Raw genomic sequence first — 18,415 nt, forward strand, 5'->3', positions numbered from 1 at the left:
GAGCGCACAGGGAAAACTTCTCCCTGAAAAGCACAGATGTTGAATCTGGATTGAAGTCGCCCCTAACACACCATCACAGCTGTGGCCACTGTCTCTTAATCGATACAAGACGCGATGTGGACGGCATCTCTCACTCAGCCGTTTGTTTACAGCACTGTGTCTCCTCACAGCCACAGCCTCTCACACATCCGGGAGAAACGGTAAAGCCAGTCCTGTCAGTGCTGAGGGTTCAAGAGGCGGGACTCGGAGTAGAGAACCTGATATTAACCGTTTGTACCACAGACCAGATGTTGACGGAGCACTGTGTTGTGATCTACGTCCAGAATGTTGTAGAGACAGGTCCATACCGTCTCTACCCAGCTCTACACCCTCAGACAGACCACAGGCTCTATGCTGTTATAGTTAAAGAGGCAAATGATATGCTTTAGCTGTTTCTCCGTAGCAGGAGAGAGAAGAATGGACTTGTGTTTTAAGGAAGAATGTCAGCTCAACTACAAACTCAGGATGTAAACTCAGGGAGTGATTGGACTTTCATATGGTTAGAGTCAGGAACCAATGCCTCCTCGTTATTTAAGGGGATCGTTATGTTTTTGTGCTAGGATTCTGGAACATACCCAGTGCAGTGGAAGATGAATTAAGTGAGAACACGAGGACATGAGAGCGCAAGGAACGTACAGCCTTAAAAATATAGAGTCCTCCCTCCCTGGCGTTTAGACTAGGGTCTAAAAATGGAATTAATATAAAACAAAGGAACTGATGCAACACTAAAGTAGATTTAAAGCTTGTGGATTTGTGCTGTGTCAGTGTTTTCTTGCACACACTCATTGGATGAATGCAAAAACAAAAAGACAGAGCTCCACAGTAACAACAAACAATGCCGCTACACACACCAGCAGTCCTCTGCTAACCTCTCCAAAACAACACTAACTTCAGCCCTGGGTCTCTCCATGTAACCAGGAGAAAAACAGAAAAAAACACTTTCCTGTACCTGTAACTAGGACCAATATAGTCCTTTTCCACCAAAACAACAAAATGCTCCTGATACTTAGAACCTTGGTTCCATCTAGTGAATCCCCCACCCTCCACGTTTAAACACGTTTTGATGGGAACCAAGGATACTTCACCAGCAGGGGGCGCTATGCGGCTGGTGTCTGAGTTCAGCTCCAGAGCCAGAGATAAACGAATAGAGTCAGGACAGAGTCATGGTTAATCTACTGTTTACAGCGCGGTCAGATCATAGTGAGATATAATACACATGATGCAGAGTTCTGTCTGTTACAGTCCCAGTGTTTCACACTGTGGCTCCAGCGCCATCTGTGGAGCTCCGGAACCCCTCAAGAACAGAGAAAAGCGAAAAACAGTGAGAACAGCAGATAGCACTCGCCTAAAAGTGACACTCCTGGAGTGGTGCTGAACTCAGCCCCAGAAACACACACAGAGATGGAGCAGTTTCCTGTTTTATTTCCTTTTATTTATCTCTATAACACTCTGTAAATGGCCGTCCAGCTCCACTGCTCTATCACGCTTTATTTCAGCCTCTGAGCTCTTTCTGGAGCTTCTTTATCTCTCCATTCACCCACGGACGCCCTCGCGGTTCCTGCTGAAGGACCCACTGTTCATTGGTTCCAGCTGGGAATGGACTTATCAGGTTCAGGAGCCTGTGTTCGTCGGTGGAATTCGCAGAACATCTCTAGATTAGGTTAGAACAGGAATAAACCAGTTTCTCTTTGGTGAGGCTAAATGTGCTATTTAGAGACTATTAAACAGGGGTGAGTACAGAAATACACCTTCACTAGCTAAAGTCAATAATACAAGAGTCCACAAACAGTCCACAACAGACACCAAACTGTCACAGCTGGGTGATGTTTACGGGAACAGAACCACAGAGTGCTGGACTCAATCTGGTCACAGCCTAATTTTCTCTCTATAAAGAGAGAGCAGACGGAAGTTGTGCTTGTGTTGCATCATGGAGTTCCCTGAAGAACTGTTTAAAATTCAGCCAGATTAAGGTATCTCAGTAGGCAGTGTATTTAAGGTGTCTAAGCTCACTAAGCTCTCTATGTGGACAGGTTTTTTAGACAGTGTGTATGCGATTGAGACTGTGCCTGTTGCAAGAATGTTGTCACTGATATTTTTCCCATTCCCCAGCGAGGTTATCCAGCCAAACACGAGGTGTGTCAGTTCCACTTCACCTCCTGGCCAGAGCACGGCGTTCCCTGTAGCGCCACGGGTTTGCTGGCGTTCCTGCGGAGGGTCAAGGCCTCCACGCCTCCGGACGCCGGACCTGTGGTGGTGCACTGCAGGTACACACTCCCCTTCACTGACTCTAGATGGATTTATAAGGTTGACTTAGGTTGAAGTGCTCTTTAACTAGTTGCAGAGTGTAATTCATGTTTACAGCACTGCACTGGGGGTGGTTTTTCTACCCTCCTCCAAAAGTTACATAGTGCAGTTTCTGCAGTTTTGAGCCTGGAGTAGCAACAACAAAGACTTTGTTCTCCCTGTGGAGCATCACAATGATTTTGAAGCTGGATTTTCATGGTAAAATACTACCTACTGCTCCTTTAAGATTGCATATATTTTGAATATACATTTTTCTCAGAATACACCTGGTCACTCTGTGCGTACAGTGCTGCTGCAGACAACTGGATGCCGATATTTTGAAGGCGACTGTTGCTGAAGCCTCTCTGTTATTTGTTTATTTGTTTACATGTTTGTTTGTTGTTGTTTACAGTTCAGGAGCTGGCAGGACGGGCTGTTACATTGTCCTGGACGTGATGTTGGACATGGCGGAGTGTGAGGGAGTGGTGGACATCTACAACTGCGTCAAAACTCTCTGCTCTCGGCGCATCAACATGATCCAGACTGAGGTAAACACATCCATGTATCAGCCCCGTCCACACAGCGGACATTATACACCATTCAGCCACAAGATTACAACCACTGGCAGGTTACACCGCCCCCTTTGTCCTCCAGGAGCAGTACGTCTTCATCCACGACGCCATTCTGGAGGCATGTCTCTGCGGTGAGACAGCAATCCCCGTCTCAGAGTTCTCACTGAGCTACAGCGAGCTTCTCAGAGTTGACCCCCAGAGCAACACATCCCCGCTCAGGGAGGAGTTCCAGGTGAGAAACACACACACACGCACACAGCTCTACACACTTCTCTACACTCTCCCACACACACCCCTCAACACGTCCCTGCACAGGGAGGAGTTCCAGATGAGAAACGCCACACACACACACACACCTCTATACATTTTTCTACATACTGCTACTCATTTCCACACATAACAACACACTCCTCTAGACACACCTACACGCTACACACTACACTCTTCCACACTGTTCCACACACACTTCTACACAACCTTCTACATTGATTTCTACAGTCTTCACTGCCTACATTTCAGCTTTACACCCCACTGGCCCACACTGGACTTGATGAGATTAGGCTCATGTGCAGCTGCTCCATTATTATTATTATTATTATTATTATTATTATTATTATTATTATTATATGAGTCCAGAGTTCTCTCAGGTGTCTGTAAACGTTTGGGAATATATCAGATCTGTGTTCTCTGTTGTGGAGAGTTCTGGCCTGGCGTCGTGTTAACGGCCCACACTTGGTTCCCCCACTCTTGTCTGATCCAGAAGCGGCAGCTGGATGGACGCGAAAGTGTCTGTGCGAGAGTTCTAAATCTGTAATTTAGAGTCCGTCGTTGTTAAAGCCCAGGTTTAGCAGCGTTAGCAGCGGAGACAAATGGAGAAATGATTGCGATTCGCTGGTAATTACAGCCCGCAGCTGCTGCTCTGGGGAGCGTTTCTGAAGTTTACCTGGTCAAGTTTGAATGGAAATAAACACAGAGGCCAGCGGGGGCTCGTCTGGCTCCTGATTGCTCTGAAAAGCTCAAAACAAGAGCTAATCATGAGCAAATGACGAGCAAATCGTGAGCAAATCAAGTGCTCTACACTGGGATCATTATAAAAGTAATGTACATTTCAGAGAAATATAACGAAAAACATGTGGGATCAGGCATAAAATCAGAGTGGATCTCAATTCCCCTCTTACCACGAGTGCTTCCCCCTCCCCGCTGTGTTACCTCTAGAGTTGGGAGGTCTTTGTGTGTGTGTGTGTGCGTGTGTGTGTGTGGTTGTTGAGAGGGGTGGCTGGAGGGGGTGCCTTGTGAATCTCTGAATCAAAGATACCCACAGATGTAAGAGAGTTTAAGGTGGAACTACAGAGATTTTGAGGAAACACTACCGATATATTAATATGGATATACTGAGATATTAAGGAAACACTACAGAGATTTTAAGGTGGAACTGCAGAGATATTAAAGAGACACTACAGAGATATTAAGGAAAAACTACCGAGATTTTAAGCTGGAATTGCAGAGATATTAAGGAGACACTACCAAGATTTTAATGTGCAACTACAGACATATTAATAAGACACTACAGAGATGTTAATGAGACCGTACAGAGATATTAAAGAGACACTATAGAGATGTTAACAAGATCCATTCTTTGTTTTCTCTTACATGTCTCTCTCAGACTCTCAACTCTGTGACTCCTCACCTAGACGTGGAGGAGTGCAGCGTGTCGCTGTTGCCTCGGAACCGGGAGAAGAACCGGAGCATGGACGTTCTCCCGCCAGACCGTGTTCTGGCGTTCCTGGTGTCCCCGGACAGCGAGGGGGTCGGGACCTATATTAACGCAGCGCTGATGGACAGTTTCCTGCGAGCCACAACCTTCGTGGTGACGCCGCACCCACTGCCCACCACCACCGCAGACTTCTGGAGACTGGTGTTTGACTACGGCTGCACCGCCATCGTCATGCTCAACCAGCTCAACCAGTCCAACTCTGCATGGGTACACACACACACACCCACACACACACACAGAGGGAATGATGGATCTCTCTCTCGCTCTCACACACACTCCCTCTTTCTCTCTCTCACACTCCCTCTCACTCTCCCCCTGGTCTCTCTCCCTCTTTCTCTCTCTCACACCCCCCCCTCCCTCTTTGTGTTAAAAAATCAGATATGATTCAGAAGCATGTGTCTAAGTGTTAGCAAAGTGCTTCACTGCACTTCTCTCCATTTCTTCTCTCTCTCTCCCTCCCCTATCTCCTTCTCTTTTTCACTCTCCTCTGACTTACTCTCTTTTTCCTATCTCCCTCTTTTTCACCCCTACTTCTCTCTATCTCGCCCCCTCCTTCTCCCTTTCTCTCTCTAACTCTCTTTCCTCTATTTCTCCTTTCTCTATTCATAATTCTCCCACTCTCTCCCTCTTTTTTCCTCTCTTCCTCTCTCTCTCACTCTTTCCTCCCTCCCTCCTTAACTCTCTCTCTCTCTCTCTCTCTCTCTCTCTCTCTCTCTGAGAAAGTGGATAAACTGTAAATTCTTGAGTATTGGCTCTGACTTCTCAGTATATAGCCATATCTCTCTCTGTTTCTTCTTCTTTTCTCAGCCTTGTCTCCAGTACTGGCCCGAGACAGGGATGCAGCAGTTCGGACCCATGACGGTGGAGCTGCTGTCGCGGACCACGGATGATGATGTCATCACGCGTCTGTTTCGGGTCAGCAACATCACGAGGGTACGTCAACCTTAGTGTCTTCATTTTGGGGAGAAATCTGGAGAAATGTAACAATGGACAGACAGAGCAGATGGACTGAGAGACAGACAGGTAGGAGCTAGTCGTGGTGAGATATAATGTCCACTCCGTGAGACGCTCCATCACGGCGGTGACCTTGTGTCGTTAAGAGGTTAAAGCACCAGAGCCGCTCCATTTTAACACGTCATTAACCCCAGACCTCATTAAAAGCATGTGCTGAGTCTCGACTCCAGTCCGCTCCAGTCCGGTTCTGCAGAGTCTTCGACCAATTTACCCTCCACTCGCTAACGGACCCAGAGCTGGACCACACATTCCTCTTCTCACGGCCTGGAATGAGAGACATGAATGAGCTCAGAGCCAGGAGGGACTGGTCCTGGTTCTTGTTTAGTGGCTGTTCTCTCGTGGTTCAGAGCGAGCCGAGTAGGGACTAAACCGTGGTGTGTAAACTTTGCAGAGTGCTGATTGTCCAGAGAGAGTCATTCTACGCCACGCAACGCAGACGTCCAGCACCAACTCTCCATTTGTAAAATCTCCAGCTGCAGCAGAGATCACGTTTGTTTTTATCCGACTCACAATGGCAGCTCGTAAAATTACGCCATGGTCTTTTGAAGAGGTTCAAACGCTCCTTGGATCAGTGGCTAACGAAAGAATCCAGCGAGAGCTGGACGCTGCAACAAGGAAGGAACAAACTCTACTGATCTGTCTGAACTGATGACGGAGCTGTGTTCAGTCCCAAACAACAACAACAACAAAACACACCAATACACCATGAGTAAACACCGCTTAACGTTACCGCCACCATTGTTCCAAAGCCCAATGTTCCCCTTAGAGACGGGGTTAGAGATGACACCAGATACATTTCAGGGGGGAGCTGTGGGAAACCAACCAGGGACCTATCAGAGAGTAGAGACCAGTAGAGTCCAGGAAAAGGACCATTAATGTGTGTGATGATGTACAGTACCTTTGACCCATCACCAAGAGAAACCATTAAATGTATACTTACCTGTACTTACTCACCTGTAGATGGGTCATGTGAGAGGGAAAAGAGTACTATCTCTTGATGCTGAGATTTACTTACCTGGTTGAATCCATTCTCCATATAGGGAAGGGAGACTTAGCACCTAGAAGAAGGAAAATATATTAACTAATAAATATTAATATTATTAATAAATGTAAAACATTTCATGGCCATAAATGAATCTTTGCAATGTTAGTTCATTGTAATTTTGATTGCTTATGAAACTTGTGTATCCAAGATAAAATAACTTTTACCTCTTTAGGTAATGGTATATTCTAGGAGGCGGGCCTACCTATATATATACACCACACACGGGTAAAAGAGGAAGAACACTCTGCTAGACCGTAGCAAGAGAACATAACCTGATGTGTATAAAAAGACTCAAATGACTTTGTCGTCGTTATATCATTTTGTCTCTGCTAATAGAGAGTTTTGTTTTGTTTTGTTAATTTTCTGTAAATTTTCATGGAGCGCGCTTGTACATTATTGTAAATAGTGATGTAAAGTCTGGTGTGTAAATAAAGGTGGAAGGGAACCAAAAGTCAAACCCCTCGGTGTTATCTCGAGTCAACCCTACATCGTCTCAGGCCTCTCGCCTGACTCTACCCATAGAGAACACCTCCCACCATTATACTTTGCCATGGTTGAGGGTTGAGCTTTATCACAATGTGTGTTGTGCTGGTGCGAGTGGATCAGACACAGCAGTGCTGCTGTAGTTTTTAAACCCGTCAGTGTCACTGCTGCACTGAGAATAGTCCTGTGACCCCTGATAGCTGTTGTTGTCACTAATATCTGTTCATTAACCCTTGCAGGTTTCTGGAATATTAAAAGCAGATTAATGTTAGAAACCAAATAATTTTTTTTTATCTGTTCTCTTTTATTGTCCACTCTCTCGTCCCTGCAGCTGCAGGAGGGTCACCTGGTGGTCCGTCATTTCCAGTTCTTGCGCTGGTCAGCGTATCGTGAGATCCCAGACTCTAAGAAGGCGTTCCTCACGCTGCTGGCTCAGGTGCAGAAGTGGCAGAGGGAGTGTGGAGAGGGACGCACTGTGGTCCACTGTCTGTGAGTACACACCTCTTTCTGGACAGAACTTCAATTTAGAGACAAATATATTACAACATTATTACATTCTGTTTACAAGTGCCTTTCAGGACACTCAAGGACACATTAAAGTTTATAAAAATAGCTGGTAAATAGTAAAGTAATACCGTGAGGAAATTAAAGAAAATAAGATTGCAGCTTAAAATATGATACGAATGCAGTAAGAAACTGGGGGACACAATGAAACTATGACAAAAAAAAACAAGAAATAAAACTTGTTCTAGGCAACAAAAAAAAAAAAAAAAAAAATACAGAATAAGAAAACCAGTGTGAACAATCACAAGGCGGGAACACACCCTGGAGGGGGCACCAGTCCTTCACAGTGCGACACACACTCACACATTCACTCACACACTCACACCTCTGGACACTTTTGAGTCTCCAATCCACCTACCAACGTGTTTTTGGAGCGTGGGAGGAAACCCACACAGACACAGAGAGAATCAAATCAAATCAAATCAAATTTATTTATATAGCGCTTTTCACAACTGATGTTGTCACAAAGCAGCTTCACAGAATTCCAGTAAGACAAGATTTGACATGAAATGTAAAGACAAATGTAAAACCCTCAAGTGAGCAAGCCAGGGGCGACAGTGGCAAGGAAAAACTCCCCCAGCTGAGGAAGAAACCTTGGGAGGAACCAAGGCTCACAAGGGGTGACCCATCCTCCTCTGGTCAATCTACTGGTGATGATAGTTAGTAGTCCATGAGAACTTCAGTGTAGGGACAGCTTCAAGGCACTTGGTGGTTGCTGGAGCGTGGGCAGCTGGTCTGAAGCGTGGAGGAGGATCTCGACAGTCATCCATCAGTGTCCAGACAGACAGGTGGGCAGTCGTTTACTCGGAAAGATGTAAAGGGATGGAATTAGTTTTGAACTGTTTTGTGTTTGTAAAGTAGAAAATATGAAAATTTCCAGAGTGTGGCTAATGACTCCGGCAGATCTGACTATGACAGCATTAACTAAAAGGAGAGAACCAGGAGGACACACAGACACGGGAGCATCCTGAAACACTGGCATCCCTCCGCTCCACCGTCAACAAACCTGAGTGATCGCGAGAAGCGGCGGGACGACAGCACCAGCGTCTCAGTATACTATAATTCCCTGTGTCCATGGACCCCCCGGATCTGCCGCCTTTATCTATGGGGGAGCATTAGCTACCAAATGATAAACTAAACAAATGAGTTTTTAGCCTACATTTGAAGATTGCGACTGTGTCTGAGTCCCGAACATTTTTTGGAAGATCATTCCAGAGTTGGGGGGCTTTATAAGAAAAGGCTCTTCCCCCAGCTGAGGCCTTCTGAATTCTGGGAACATTTAAAAATCCAGTATTCTGTGATCTGAGTGAACGTGGAGGCTCATAATAGGAAATTGTATCTTGAAGATATTCAGGAGCAAGCCCATGTAGAGCTTTATATGTTAATAACAAAATTTTGTAGTCAATGCGGAATTTAACAGGCAGCCAATGAAGTGATGATAAAACTGGGCTGATATGTTCAAATTTTCTAGTTTTAGTGAGGACCCTAGCTGCAGCATTTTGAACTAGTTGAAGTTTTCTTAAATTGCTGCTGGTGCATCCTGACAGTAGTGCGTTACAGTAGTCAAGCCTTGAAGTAATAAAGGCATGTACTAATGTTTCTGCGTCCTGGAGGGATAGGGCATTTCTAATCTTAGCAATATTGCGAAGATGTAAAAAAGCTGTCCTAGTGATACTACCTATGTGTTGATCAAATGATAAATCCGGGTCAATTATGACACCAAGATTTTTTGCTGCTGAACCAGGTTTAACTGGAAAGTTAGCTAGATCTAAAATTAAATCTGATAATTTATTTCTTGTCACTTTTGGACCCAAAAGCAGGACCTCTGTTTTGTTGCTGTTTAGAAGGAGGAAGTTACGCAACATCCAGCCTTTCACGTCTTTTACACAGTCCTCTATTTTCTTTAATCTGTGTTTGTCATCGGGCTTGGCTGAAATATACAATTGTGTGTCGTCTGCGTAACAGTGAAAGTTAATGTCATGGTTTCTTATAACAGAGAGAACACACCACACTCCTCACAGACAGGCACCTAGCCTTGCCTTGTCTAAATGAGACTAAAAGTGTCGACAGAAACAATAAATTAACTTAAATATCAGAGTTTTTATTTGAGTTTGTGTTTGAGTAATGAGCAGTTCCCCAATACAGCGGCTCACATAATGCCATTTTATATAAGAGACGTGAGCATCCTGGGATTCTCGTCTGTGATGTTTTGGGGCTTGTTTCCAGGACCCCCACGGACACTGTGTATCCGACTGTATCTCCATTACCAAATCATCGTCTCATCTGCACTCATTCATTTCTCATCCTCTGCCTCCAGAGTTAACTCAGCTCTAGGCCCTTAATCCCCTCCTCCTCTTTCATCTCCACATTTTCCTCAGCGTCTGCTTCTGCCTCGGGACACACCTCCGTCCTGCACTCGTTTTTCACATCCTCTTCTTTTCTCTGTTAATGAGTCTCCGTGTCTTCAAAGCTGAGCAGATTCTCCCGTGTCCTCGCCCCCAGGCTGTGATCTCCCCTCTCTATTTTCCTGCTCTGTTTACCTCCCCATGTGTTTCTGTCTTTGGTTCTGTTGCCCCACACCTTTACCCTGTCTTGGGGCTATTCCTCTAAGCAGGGTTCTTCAGTTCAGCTAGACAAGTCAAGTCTGCCCAAGAGGACAAGACCTGGGAGACATTCCTATGGTATAAAGCCCAATTTTGGGCTTAAATTACCTGGATAACTGCAAAATCCTTCTGTGTTGTAAACCCCCTGCACCAGGAGTGCTCAGCTGCATTTACTCCCCAGGCTCCCTTCATTTTGCTCTCATTGGTTATTGTTTCGAATCTGTTACATCTCATCTCCCTGCATCTCGTCTCCCTGCATCTCTGCTCCCTGCATCTCTTCTCTCTCTCCTTGCATCTCGTTTCCCTTCATCTCTTCTCTTCTCCCTGCATCTTGTCTCCCTGCATCTTGTCTCCCTGCATCTCATCTTCCTGCATCTCTTCTCTTCTCCCTGCATCTCTTCTCTTCTCCCTGCATCTCTTCTCTTTTCCCTGCATCTCTTCTCATCTCCCTGCATCTCGTCTCCCTGCATCTCTGCTCCCTGCATCTCTTCTCTTCTCCTTGCATCCCATCTCCCTTCATCTCTTCTCTTCTCCCTGCATCTCGTCTCCCTGCATCTCATCTCCTTGCATCTCTTCTCTTCTCCCTGCATCTCTTCTCTTTTCCCTGCATCTCTTCTCGTCTCCCTGCATCTCTTCTCCCTGATTCTCTTCTCTTCTCCCTGCATCTCTTCTCTTCTCCCTACATCTCTTCTCTTCACCCTGAATTTCTTCTTTTCTCCTTGCATCTCTTCTTTTCTCCCTGCATCTTTTCTCCTTGTATCTTCTTGTCTCCCTGTATCTCTTCTTGTCTCCCTTCATCTCTTATCTTCTCCCTGTATCTCTTCTCTCTACATCTCTTCTCTTCTCCCTGAATCTCTTCTTTTCTCCTTGCATCTCTTCTCTTCTCCCTGTATCTCTTCTTGTCTCCCTGCAACTCTTCTCCCTGTATCTCTTCTTGTCTTCCTGCATCTCTTCTCTTCTCCCTGTATCTCTTCTTGTCTCCCTGCATCTCTTGTCCCTTCATCTCATCTCTTCTCCCTGAGTCCACCCTATCCTTGGTTATGCAATGGCTTTATTTCTCCAGAATTTCTGCATTTCTCCATGTGGCTTCCTTTGGCGGAGTTTTATATCTTTATCTGCTTTGATGTGCGCTTAATGTCTTCAGCAGTTTTAAAAGTTTCTCAGACACACATTCACTTTAATCTCTTTAGTGTGAACATGTTTATTTATGCTTTAAAACCTTTAGAAGTGGTATTTATCTCCAGTGAGGACTAGAGTCAGGAGAAAAGGAGCCAGATCACACACAGACTCTGAGCTGTTAAAGGCTCTGACTGAAGAGGAGTGTGTGTGTGTGTGTGTGTGTGTGTTTTCAGGAATGGTGGAGGGAGGAGTGGAACGTTCTGTGCCTGTACGATGATCATGGAGATGGTGCAGCACCACAGCATGGTGGACGTCTTCTACGCCGTCAAAACTCTCCGCAACTCAAAACCCAACATGGTGGAGACGATGGTGAGACGAGAGATATTGAGCTTTTATTTTAGCAGCTAAAGGAAAAGCCTTGTGCTCTGTACATTTTAGAAGCTTAAAGCAACAGTAGGTCACATTTTTATCTTAAAATCCCAGCTTCAAAATTATTGTGATGCTCCACTGAGCTCTAACAGATAGAAAAGATCCTCTGTTGTCATTACTACAGGCTCAGCACTGCAGAAACTGCACTATGTAGCTTTTGGAGGAGAATAGAAAACCAACCCCCCCTTAATTTACACTCTACAACTGTAGGTGGAGCTCAGGACCAAAATCAGCAACCCTTACCTAGAGTTGCTTTTAAAGAATGCATTGAAAATGAACAATCCCCAGATTAATAAAATATAATCTGTTAAAATCATGTATAAAATCTTTAATTTTTGTGAATTAGAGATCATTAAGGTGCTCTTATTCCTGACCAAGCCTACGGTCATTATTTCCAATGCCAAGTGTCGCAAAGAGGGGTATAAAACCTCCCCATACAAGTACATTTTAAAGCATTTTGTTTGACATGTAACTGTAATTCAAACATTCTTTTTATCTTCTGTCATTTTACTGTAACTGTGTGTCGTATTAAAATCACAGTCTCATTTTATTAATAAAAAAGAACCTAAAAATGAAGGTGTGTGAAAAGCGAAGGGTTTAATGGGCACTGCATTTGTTCTGAGCTCCATCAGGAACAAGCTGCAGAAGACTGTGTTGGGTTTGTTCTGTTCTTGGGGATAATACTGTGTCCAAAAGTCCATGTGAGTGTGGGTTTAGACCATTTACAGATGGAGTCAGTGTTAGAGTCAGGAACAGAGCGCAGTAACACTGTGTTTATAGGTTATTTTCAGTTAAATAAAATGAGAATGTGATTTTTTAATACGACACACAGTCACTGTACAATGAAAAAACAGTGAGAGAATGTGTGAGTTCTGAATTACAGTTACACTTAAAAAAAAAAAAAAAAAAAAAAAAAAAACACTTTAAAACGTATTTGTAAATCTGATCAGTTCTATTTTAACACTGTTCCAGGAGCAGTATCGGTTCTGTTATGACCTGGCGCTGGAGTATCTGGACTGCCTGGAGGTCAGATAACACCTGAAACCTTCATTTGACCAGTGGAAGAGCGACAGAGCCTGTGTCATTTTCTTTTCCTCCGATCTCTCCATCCTGCGAACAGTGGAAGCTGTGGGAGATGCGCTGTGGCTCCACCTCTGTTATGTTTCCTATTGTTATTATTATTATTGTTATACTTTTTTCCTTTCTTACATGTCTTTTTTCTTCACATTGTCGCTGAAGATCTGATCTGTTGGAGTTAACAGTTGGAAAAACTGAAGACCTCAGTATCTACGAAAAGACGAAAATGATGGTATTTGATTTTGCTTTTGGTTTAAATGATTCTACGGTAAAAATACGTGGTTTATTTTGGACTCAAAGCTCAGCCGATCTCTGCCTTATCCACTGAGCGAGAGGAGCACACGTATAACAACGAAAAACTGAAAAACATCAGAACAGAATGACAAGGGGCGCTGTTTACTTGGACTAAGCCAACGTCTGGGAGAGTGCCTGGTCAAATTTCACTTTTGGTTGAATTTCTGAAGCAAAATTAGCTTCAGAAGAATCCTCAATATATAAACTCACTTTTCGAGATTTTAGACATAAAAAAATAAAGATATTAGGATATAAATATAACATAAAATGTAAAACGCACGCTTTGCAAAAACAAATGTTTTGTGTTATATGTCATTATGTAAATATTTAACCCAAATATATTCAAAATGAAGCTCTGCACTTTTAAAAACTTGGATACAAAAGCGTCCATTTTGCAACACCATAGAAACCACCAGGGATACCATAATTACAACATGGTACCATAGCAAATACCTGGAAACAACTTAGCAGCCATCTGAGATACTATAGCAGGTCCTTAGTAACAACTAATTAACCAATTTGGGTACCATAGTAACCACCTAGCAACCACCTAACAACACCCCAGCAACCACTAAGGATACAGAGTATTAATTACCTAACAACACCTCAGCAAACACCCAAGGAATACTACAGCAGTCACCTAGCAACCACCTAAAACATCCAAGCAACCACCTGGAATACCATATCAGTTTACCAACTAGCTAACTTTGCACTTAGAAAAGCAATGAAACGTGTAATTTGACTTGGCACTGCGTACAATTGTGTTTACTGTCCTAACCTGCAGAGGGCACAGTTCACTGTGGACATGCTTTTCAACAACAGAACCAACAAAACCTGACAGGGACCAGACTCTTAAAAAACAAAAAGCAGAAAGAGGGTGGAGCCGTTGGCTGTAGTTGGATCTGTTTGGACTGAGTTGGATTAATTTATTGTTTTTGTTGTAAATAATAGATATTTTCCAAAAAACACAAAAAAAAACAAGCCCTGTTTCTGGATGTCGTCTCCGATGTGCCGCTCTCTCTTTTCCATGTGCGTGTTGAAACAAAAAAGAAAAAGAGGAAGGGGAGGAGCACATCTGCATGCTGTCGTTCTGTAGGTGTCCCATTGCCATCTGTGAGCCAGGAGACCCGCTTTCTCATCCGAAATCAAGAGCAAACTGAAAAAATAAAGAAGAAAAACGCTAAAGGAGGACAAATAAACAACCTGCTGCTTTGGGAACAAAGCGCTCCAGTTGCTTTTTAAATTTCTATTTATTCATTGTGTTTTCTTTTCTAAATAGTGTAAAATATGAAAGAATAAAAACATGATGTTGCTTTGCTCTGGCGCCTTTTATTCCTGTTCTCTTTTATTCCCGGGAAGTTTGTGAGGGAGATGAATTATGAACGAAGGAAAAACTAGAACATGAGCCTATCATTTAATGCAACAGACCCCTTCAGGTTCTGAGCTGAGCCCAAACGGCCGGACAGAGTGTGTCCTTAGTCAGTTTTATTTATTTATTCAATATAAAATAAAAATTAAGGAAATGTATCGCCAAAAAAAGCTGTAAAGTCAAAGCTGCTGTCAGGCTCCGCCCTCAGTTCCTCACAGGAGCAGTTTTCCTTGTCTCAGTTTTACCTTTCGCTGGAGATTTTCCTCAGCCACCAACCCAAGGAGCATCTGACCCTCTTCAGAAACCCCTTGGGGGAATGTTACGAGCTGCTGTTGAGAGTCCGATAAAAACTAATGTGAAAGCTGCTGTAACTTCAGAGATTTTACAAGCGGTGAGTTTGTGCTGGAGCTCTGTGTTTCCTGGTGATTGACAAGTCTCTGGCCAATCAGAGCTCTGCAGGGTTCACACTTCACATTTAGTACAGACCCGGCTCGGTTAGAACCGTAAGAGAACAGCGACTAAATTAGAACCCCGTTCCACGAGCAGGACCAGATTTGGCCAGTGGAAAAGCAGAAGAGTCGAGGTGAATAGGTTCCATGCCATGGAAACGCGCCATATGCTATTTATATGTAGCCTTTAATGCTAATGTAGCTATTCCGCGGCTGGAGAACTCTCATAACGATGCATGGCACTTGTCTGATGACCTCCGCTGACCTTTCTTTCATCTGCCCACACGTCTCACTGTTTTACATCACTCTCTGACCTCTGGACCGGCCGCGACGTGTGGTGTGGATATATCCTCGCTCCTTGTGCCGTTCTGGATGTAATTAGCCTTTAACACATGCTGCGTCTATTTGAAAGTGAAATCAATTGGACAGGGGGTGGGGGGGAAATGTGTGTGTGTGAGTGTGTGAGTGTGTGTGTGTGTGTGTGTGTGTTGGGGGGGAGGGGCATTTCCATGTATCTGCGTCTTTGTGATCTCCTGCGCAGATAGCGTTCAGTCGTCCAGACAGTGATTAGAGACGCAGGGGTAAATAGAGCAGGTCGGAACCCTGAGATTTTACTTATTCCATCGGCTCTTATCTTTTAATGAGACGAGGTTTAATCAGCTCCTTATCTGCAGATAAACAAACCCCCAGAGCTAATGGAAGCTTTCTGATGATTCATCAGTCTTTCCCCTGCTCTCATCCTCCTCTTCTCCTCTGAAAAGCCTTGGTTCCCTCCCTCTCTGCCTCTCTGTTCAAAGCGTACATCCCCACCTTCTCAAAACTCTGGACATTAACCTCATCTGTCCATCTCTGTCTCTGCTGAGAGAGTTTGACTCAGTCTGAAGTCACAGTCGAAGGCGGTCTGGTCTAAGGCTACTGTTCAGTTTTATACAGCTTTTAAAAACAGCAGTTAAAACTGAGTCGGGTCATAAGTCATAAAATCTGAAGTCTGTGTTAAGACACAAGGTGTAATGTTGTGATCAGAGTCCCCAGGCAAGTCCTAGGACATACAGTCAGTGAATGACTGAAATCTGAATCGCATCGCAAGTCATAGATCTGAAATCTGAAAAGATTCATGAGTCATAAAATCTGTATGACTGTAAGAAGAGTCATGAGTCAAGATCTGAAGTCTGAAAAGAGTCATGAGTCATAAGATCTGAAATCTGAATAGATTCATGAGTCATAAGATCTGAAATCTGAAGAGTCATGAGTCATGAGATCTGAAGTCTAAAAAAAGAGTCACGAATTAAAAGATCTGAAGTCTCAGTCGAGTCACAGGTCCTAAGATCTGATGTCAGAGATAAGTCATGAGTCATAAAATCTGTATGACTGTATGAGTCACAGGACCTAAAGTCTGAAAAGTGTCATGAGTCAAAAGATCTGAAGTCTAAACAGAGTCAGGAATCAAAATATTTGAAGTCTGAGTGGAGTCACGAGTCATAAGGACTGTGTCCTAATTGCAGTGTGTAGTGTGTAGCATTCTAAGCAGTGTGTAGTTTGTAGAACACACACACGTCTGAAAGGTGCACACGCTGGTTTTTGACGAGAGGAATGATGAACACTGTCCCACAGTCAAACGGGAAACAGAAAGGGAGGGGTTTCTCACGTCTATGAGGCCGGGGGACTTTAGGGTCTTCAGTGAGGGCCCAGTGAGGGCCTCCCTCAGAATGAGAAGAGGAACCACTGAGAGGAACAAAGGCATTAGAAAAGAGATAATATACCTGTCTGGAGCTCACAGCTGTATACAGAGAGAGAGAGAGAGAAAGAGAGACAGAGAGAGATTAGAGAGCGACAGAGAGAGGGAGAGAGAGAGAGAGAGAGACAGAGATAGAGATCAGAGAGAGAGAGAGAGATCAGAGAGAGAGCGAGAGAGAGAGAGAGAAAGAGAGAGAGAGAGGTCTTTGCCCCAGGAGCAGTGTGTGTCAGAGAGAGCGATGACGACCAAAGCACAGCGACACAGCTCCCATTACTGCCCTCCATTATCGACTGCCCCCAGCCCTCACACACCCACACACACACACCATTCATTTCTCTGACCCTCTGCCTCACAGTTTCCACCAAACACTGTGTCTGTCAACGAGAGCAATGCTAACAAACACATTTCTGATGTTTATAACACTTCACAAATTATAATGTGTGTGTGTGTGTGTGTGTGTGTGTGAGAGAGAGAGAGAGAGAGAGAGAGAGAGAGAGGATATCCTTTCACACCCTTCACCTCACAGTTCTCTCCATCACTGCCCCTGGGGCAGCAGGACAAGCCCCAGCAATCCATCAACACTGTGGCTCTGTGCGGACCCTGGGGACCCAGAGTGCCCCCCCAGCTGCAGCGCCTCTGATCATCAGATCTTGCTTTCTCCAGAACCAGGAACATTTCTGTAAGCATTTGATTGCACGCTGGCTGTTGATGTGCTTTGGGATGTTCTGTGTTGCAGCGATGTGGAGAGAGGGATAAGTGTATTCCAGTGTGTGATTAGGACACTCCTCTAAACTAAAAATACATGAGTATGATGTTCTTAGTTTATTTTAATGATCTTATCAGTGATATAGTTAATGCTCCAAATGGAGGGTTTATGACACTTGTGAATCAGCAGTGAGGCGCTGCGCAGCACCAAAAGGAACCCACAGGTGTCAGTATTTCCTCCTTTAAACTCTATGATCCCCAGTGTATTCTCTGAGTTTAATGTAGTTTCAGTGGATTATGGTCTTTACTTCAGAACAAGCAGAAAACAGCACGAGGAGCAGCTGGGGTCTCAGAAGTTAGCTGTAAATTTACACTTCCACCTTAAATAGTGATGCAATTACACTGCTACTACAACATATAGTTTGAACAGAACTCTGCAGAATAAGAATCTGAGCTGAGCTCCATATCACAGAATAGTGAGGAGAGGGGGGTAATCTCTGATTGTGGAACTCTTCTGAAGGAGAATGAGGCCCTAAATGTAACTAAAGTCCAGCAGCTCCTCTGATATCACTGCAGACTGGTGCAGAGCTGTTACAGAGCAGCAGTAGTCCCTTAGGTTCTCTCGTGGCTCAGAGCAAGCCGAGTAGGGACTAAATTATGGCGTGTAAACCTTGCAGAGCGCTGATTGTCCAGAGAGAGTCGCCACTCTACGCCACGCAACGCAGACGTCCAGCACCAACTCTCCACCTGTAAAATCTTCAGCTGCAGCAGAGATCACGTTTGTTTTTATCTGACTCAAAACGGCAGCTTGTAAAATTACGCTTCTAGCCAACACTTGCAGTCTAACTGAGTTCCGGCACT

At 44.4% G+C, this 18,415-nt stretch overlaps 1 protein-coding gene across 4 annotated transcripts in view; it reads left to right on the forward strand.

The window, feature by feature from the left end:
* ptprua (protein tyrosine phosphatase receptor type Ua) overlaps positions 1 to 14,571 on the forward strand; it is a 219,007-nt gene extending 204,436 nt beyond the window's left edge. For all 4 annotated transcript variants that reach the window (XM_066673817.1, XM_066673819.1, XM_066673820.1 and 1 more), the window contains 8 exons: positions 2,149 to 2,303; positions 2,735 to 2,870; positions 2,977 to 3,126; positions 4,558 to 4,875; positions 5,476 to 5,601; positions 7,542 to 7,699; positions 11,730 to 11,865; positions 12,898 to 14,571. In XM_066673817.1, the coding sequence (XP_066529914.1) occupies positions 2,149 to 2,303; positions 2,735 to 2,870; positions 2,977 to 3,126; positions 4,558 to 4,875; positions 5,476 to 5,601; positions 7,542 to 7,699; positions 11,730 to 11,865; positions 12,898 to 12,960 (1,242 nt within the window). In that variant the 3' untranslated portion in view covers positions 12,961 to 14,571. The remainder of the gene's footprint in view (positions 1 to 2,148; positions 2,304 to 2,734; positions 2,871 to 2,976; positions 3,127 to 4,557; positions 4,876 to 5,475; positions 5,602 to 7,541; positions 7,700 to 11,729; positions 11,866 to 12,897) is intronic.
* Positions 14,572 to 18,415: the final 3,844 nt, after the last annotated feature.

The sequence above is a fragment of the Hoplias malabaricus genome, chromosome 6 (genome assembly GCF_029633855.1).
Source record: "Hoplias malabaricus isolate fHopMal1 chromosome 6, fHopMal1.hap1, whole genome shotgun sequence".
Taxonomy (NCBI): Eukaryota; Metazoa; Chordata; class Actinopteri; order Characiformes; family Erythrinidae; genus Hoplias; species Hoplias malabaricus.